The sequence below is a fragment of the Oncorhynchus mykiss genome, chromosome 9 (genome assembly GCF_013265735.2).
Source record: "Oncorhynchus mykiss isolate Arlee chromosome 9, USDA_OmykA_1.1, whole genome shotgun sequence".
NCBI classification, from domain to species: Eukaryota; Metazoa; Chordata; class Actinopteri; order Salmoniformes; family Salmonidae; genus Oncorhynchus; species Oncorhynchus mykiss.
Genome location: NC_048573.1, coordinates 37,628,514 through 37,634,142, shown reverse-complemented (window position 1 = coordinate 37,634,142; position 5,629 = coordinate 37,628,514). Strand labels below are relative to the sequence as shown.

Sequence of the window (5,629 nt, the reverse complement as noted above, 5' to 3'; positions counted from 1 at the left end):
TTTCTCCACTGTCAACTACATTTCCTCTGCATCGGAATGGCAAAAAGGAGAACGTGTTCCAACTAGTGCGATTGTCAGTGTAGAAAGTTGATCGTATATTTAATGTCTGGTGTTATTATTTCACAGGGGGGAAATGTACTAGTATTTGCTTCCCTGGGCGAGTGGATAAGTGGTGAGTAACCTACAAGGTCAGATGGACATTGGAGTAGGGAAATCAACGCTCCCGCTCTAAAGAAAGTGATACATTAGAAGTATGTCATTATCGCAACATTTGAGATTTGATGTTTGAAGTTAACACGTTACAGTGTTTGCCCTGCGAAGTTAGCCGCCACTCGGTGTACAATGTAGCGACATTTGTGTGTTACTTGCATGAATGTAACATGATATTTCGTTCGATATGACTAATGTGACGCCGAGTAAAAGCGTGGAATGGCTGCAGGTAGAGTTGGAATCCGGGGGAAGTTCGCTGCTTCTGTTGGACTGCCGATCGCACGAACTTTATGAATCATCCCACATAGAAACGGCCATCAATTTGGCCATACCAGGGTTGATGCTGCGAAGGTTCAAGAAAGGCAACATACCCATCCGAACTATCATCCCCAACCACGAAGACAAGGAGAAATTCGTTAGACGTTGTAATACGGATACAGTGATTCTGTACGATGAGTGCACTGTGGACTGGCAGGATGGGGCCACTGGTTCGGTTCTGGGACTACTTCTTCAGAAACTATGGGACGACGGCTGTAAAGCATATTACCTGGAAGGCAAGTTAAATGTTTGCCATATTGTTTTTCAAGTTGTTTTGGGAAACGTAGCCTATAGTAGTCTTAACTTTCCTGGCACTGTATGTAAAATAGGGTACAAATTGTAAAAAAATGTTTTCATAAATATTACGACAAACAACTCCAATGAATACATCTTAATTATATAGATAGATGGTATGTATGATACATCTTAGTTTTGAATGTACATCATTATCTCTGAAACTTTGAGAAGTAGTGTGACTGAGAGTGTCAATTAAAATTCCAAAATGGCTGCGCCATGTTTTGCTACTACAGGAAAAGGGCATGCATTTCATGAATGGTCTGCTGTGAAGGAGAGAGCTATTGCCAATGCAGTTCTTAGTTATAGTATACATAGCATGAAATTGTTATTTACTCAGCCCTGATCACGTTACTCATGTTATTCATAATAATCCAAATAAATTATAGCCTATTACGTCATTAGACCACATGTCACGTATTATATCAACTCAAATAAATAATATTTATTCTCAATCTCTGTGCAGTTGTTACACTTTGAATGATATAAAATAATTATATGAATATATTGCTTGGCTGAGGTGCATAGGATAACACAATTAATAAACAACATTATAACTCCTTGGCTCTTTTGATCTTAGGGGGATTTGTGAAGTTTCAGACCGAGTACTCGGAGCACTGTGAGACCCTTCTGGACAGCTGCTGTCCCAGCTCTTCTCCACCGCTGTCCGTCCTAGGCTTTGGAAGTCTCCGGATCAGTTCCGACCTCTCCGATGGTGAGTCGGACCGCGAGCCGAGCAGTGCGACCGAGTCTGAGGAGAGCCCCCTTCCCAACAACCAACCTGCCTTCCCAGTCCAGATCCTCCCCTACCTTTACCTGGGCTGTGCCAAAGACTCAACCAACCTGGATGTGCTGGGCCAGTACAACATCAAGTACATCCTGAACGTCACGCCCAACCTCCCCAACATGTTTGAACATGACGGCCTCTTCAAGTACAAGCAGATCCCCATCTCCGACCACTGGAGTCAGAACCTGTCCCAGTTCTTTCCAGAGGCCATATCCTTCATCGGTGAGTAGCCGACTAGGTGGAAGAGAACCTGATCGATCACACTGTGTTCCAAGAGTTAATATATTTGATAAATGAGGCCTATAGGAAATTATAAACAGGCACACAGAGTATATGATGTCCCGTGTAGCTCAGTTGGTAGGGCATGGCACATGCAACACCATTGTTGTGCGTTCAATTCCCGAAAGGGACCAGTATGAAAATATATGCATTTTTTTTTGCTCTGGATAAGAGTATCTGCTAAATGACATAAATATCATACACTTCTGTTTATTACAGTGAGAAATAGGAAGTTGGTTGCTAGCCACCTAATGTTCTTGTTTTACTTTAGTCATATTTTGATTACGATATGAATCATTATTATCTCTCAGTTCCTGGTATATACCCAAATAGCATTGCTCATCACTGAAATCCCCTTGTGTGATGAACCTAGGGCTTTTACTTAGATTTTCAATTCCGGTTATCAATGTCCCAATTCAACATAACTTCTTAAAAGAGAGCTGGAATGAAGTCCCTTGCTACTGAGCGCTGACCTCGAGGAACTTCCTGGATCATTGCTAGTGTCGTATGTCTGTTATTTTAAGATGGGGGGGCAAATCTTTTAAAAAACTTACTGAAACCCACAGCAGCACCTGAAACATTCTTGTGCTAATGGTGTTTCCAGGCTTGTTGTGTGATAGTTTTGTCGGTGGGGGTTTAGTGGTAGAAGAAGGAAACATGGCTTCCACTCTCTGTGGCTGCCTGTGTTTGGTTATCAGGTCATGAGTCTGACACATCCTGGTTGTGGGTTAAGTTTAGTGCAGGGCGTTTCGCCATACTTGTTTGCTGACTTCTCTCGGCTGGAAAGAGGATATTGTGGCCTGTTCTTGTGTAGATTGAAGTGGATGTTTACTGTAGAACTAATAAACCTCAACGTCAAAGGCGTACAGCAGCACACAATGAAGACTAGCTAGCTAAGGTGAGGACTGACAGCTCCGGGCATCAGTAGTCTGCATGTGGCACTGTCATAATTAAGCAGAGGATGTGAAAACGTTCGGTGACACACAGCCTTGGGTCATGCTCTGGGGTGTCACGTAAATTTAGCTTGAATTGTGTACGTAGGATTACGCCTTTCAACAGCAACATAAATCACGAAGAATCTAAGAATGGTGTTTTAATGTGACTCCATAATAGAGGGTTGTGGAATGCCTGCGATTTAGCTCACTATACATAATATTCCTTTTGATGAACGGAGGTGTGTCATTCAACAAAGATAAAGGTCTACTTACTGTCTCCCTTGATCCTTGTGAGCAAACAATAAGATGTAGGCTTACATGTTTACCTCTTCTGTGTACGGCCATATGACCTCTTCTTTGTTGGTCCCCACACCCAGAGAATCTTAGGGTTATGTGTTCTGATCAAACAGCCAGTGCTATTTGACCCATGCTGACCTTCTTCCTCACTTGTACCTGTAGATGAGGCTCGGTCCAAGCAGTGTGGCGTCCTGGTACACTGTCTGGCTGGCATCAGCCGCTCCGTTACCGTGACCGTGGCCTACCTGATGCAGAGGCTCAACCTGTCACTCAATGACGCCTACGACTTTGTCAAGAGGAAGAAGTCCAACATCTCCCCCAACTTCAACTTCATGGGCCAGCTGCTGGACTTTGAGAGGACACTGGGGCTAAACAGCCCATGTGACAACCGCTCCTCGTCCAATGAGCAGCTCTACTTCACCACACCGACCAATCACAATGTGTTCCAGCTGGACACGCTGGAGTCAACGTGAGGAAACGGAGAAGACTGGTTTGGTGGCCATGTTGTTTCATCAGTGTCGCCAGGGTATTTTGTAGCCTGTCAATGAAAAAGAAAATGCACCTGGCACTCCAGCTTGTGGAGACTGAGAAGACTCACCTGTCAAGCAAGTGATTTCAGTATGGATTTTCATAGAACATGGTGCCCGCCATTATGCTTAAAACAGTACATGCTCTGTCTGATGCCTTAAGGGATACTTCGGGATTTTGGCAACAAGGCCCTTTATCTACTTCCCCCAGAGTCAGATGAACGTGTGGATACCATGTTTATGTCTCTGTGTCAAGTATGAGGGAAGTTAGAGGAAGTTTTGTGAACCAATGCTAACCATAGACTTTCAGTAATTGCGCTACCGCTAGTTAGCAACTTCCTTCAAACTGTACGCAGAGACATACAAATGGTATGGACGAGTTCATCTGACTCTGGGGAAGTCCCAAAATTCAGAAGTATCCCTTTTAATGTTTTACTCAAGTAATCCAACAGGCTTAGTGTGTATAATAGTGAATGGTGGTTTGCAATGGTTATTGCAAGAAATGTAATTATTATGAGGTAACTCGATTGGGGGGGGGGGACTGTTATTTCATATTCACCCGCTGGAAAGTGGATGTGTCAAGTTGTTTTCAGAACAACTGTGGCTAATGCCTTGTTCTGAAGGGAGTAGTTGGCCAAGCAGAATGTGAATCATTGTTTTCTGGGACCAAACTGAGATATTTTGAATGGTACTCTTGCTGAGGGGCCTGGGCTACTTTAGGTTGGCCTTGAACGACTTTGTAACATTCCTATTGATGACTGTTCTAGATGTCGTCATTTGCAGTTAACATCAGAAGGGAGTGATCATTGAAAGCACTTGTCCGCCAATGTTATGTTCTCTACTTTGCTGTCATCTTCAAAGTAAACATTTAGTTTTTTTCTATTCCATAATGTAAGAACGCCGTACATTATGTTAGTTTTTCCTTTGTTGAATGGAGAGGGTCACCCTCTTGCAAAATATTAAAGATGAAACACATTATTTTTTTTATTTTTTTTGCAAAGCTCTTGTAAATTGTGGTAATTATAATAACATTGCATTGTTTGCATGTAATCAAGTTTAACTTCTGTATACTGTACCTCTTATGCCTGTTGTTCCTGTGGCCTTTCCGATACCCTCTAAGTTAACACTTAACTCTCTTTAACCAAGGAACTGGGTATGGTATTGGATTGTCATTTGCCATGCTTGCCATGAATGACTTGTATATCGAAGTTATGATCCATAATGGACATTTTTACCTTGTTTATTAAGTCATGTAACAGTCACGTATAGACACAATCTTCAGCCTGCAGCTACTCTTCCTGTGGCGGAACCATGTTAAAGGAAACACAGTGTGTTTTGATCTGTTCTGTATTTGCCAGTAATCGAAGTTGAATGTTTCAGCGAATGAGAGAGAGAGAGACGGAATGAAAGGAAACGCGTGATAATGATGCCAATTTTTTTTTGCTTACCTCACGGAGAGACATTTTCAGGGATTTTATATACAGCACATCTGTATCTTGTTACGGCATCTGAAACGCATCAGAGGGCTGTGTTTATTTGGTATGGGTTTGTAAAAGATGTACATAAGATTCGCTTGGTAACGGGTGACCTTTTCTCTGAATCATGAAGGATGTGAAATTGACCGATTACAGTATGTACAGTATGTAAAACTAAATGTACAAGACATTTATGTACAAGTTTATACAACAAATATATTGTGTATATTTTTTACTTTCAAATGTGCTATGTATTCTTGTGTTATTAGCGTCTTATTGTTATTCAGGTTGGCTGTGCCAAAGCTTAGGCTACTTTCAGTCAACACTCCATCACTCAACATTTACAATGAAGAATATCAAGTCCAGTGCAGAGTCAGCCACTATCTGGCTGTCTGTCTGTGTCATGTTGTCTTGTGCAGCACAGGGCCCCAAGGCTGTAGGTGTGGTGAGATATCCGCTCTCTGTCCACTCTGATGCCTGGCTTCCTGTCTGTTGTGGCCATGCAGG

The 5,629-nt window shown here is 42.4% G+C and overlaps 1 protein-coding gene across 1 annotated transcript; it reads left to right on the top strand.

Annotated features, from left to right (window-relative positions):
- On the top strand, window positions 1–5,365 carry LOC110532001 (dual specificity protein phosphatase 7). The gene is made up of 3 exons (XM_021615572.2): window positions 1–764; window positions 1,403–1,831; window positions 3,283–5,365. Exons 1-3 carry the CDS (start codon window positions 398–400, stop codon window positions 3,591–3,593), a joined length of 1,107 nt encoding a protein of 368 aa, XP_021471247.1. The 5' UTR covers window positions 1–397; the 3' UTR covers window positions 3,594–5,365.
- The last annotated feature ends 264 nt before the right edge of the window (window positions 5,366–5,629 follow it).

What these genes read in the sequence shown, in the direction of transcription:
- LOC110532001 (XM_021615572.2), top strand. Translation starts at nt 398, where the DNA reads ATGACTAATGTGACGCCGAGTAAAAGCGTGGAATGGCTGCAGGTAGAG. An exon ending in TAAAGCATATTACCTGGAAG is followed by an intron (nt 765 to 1,402) that starts GCAAGTTAAATG and finishes TTTTGATCTTAG; the next exon opens with GGGGATTTGTGAAGTTTCAG. An exon ending in AGAGGCCATATCCTTCATCG is followed by an intron (nt 1,832 to 3,282) that starts GTGAGTAGCCGA and finishes TTGTACCTGTAG; the next exon opens with ATGAGGCTCGGTCCAAGCAG.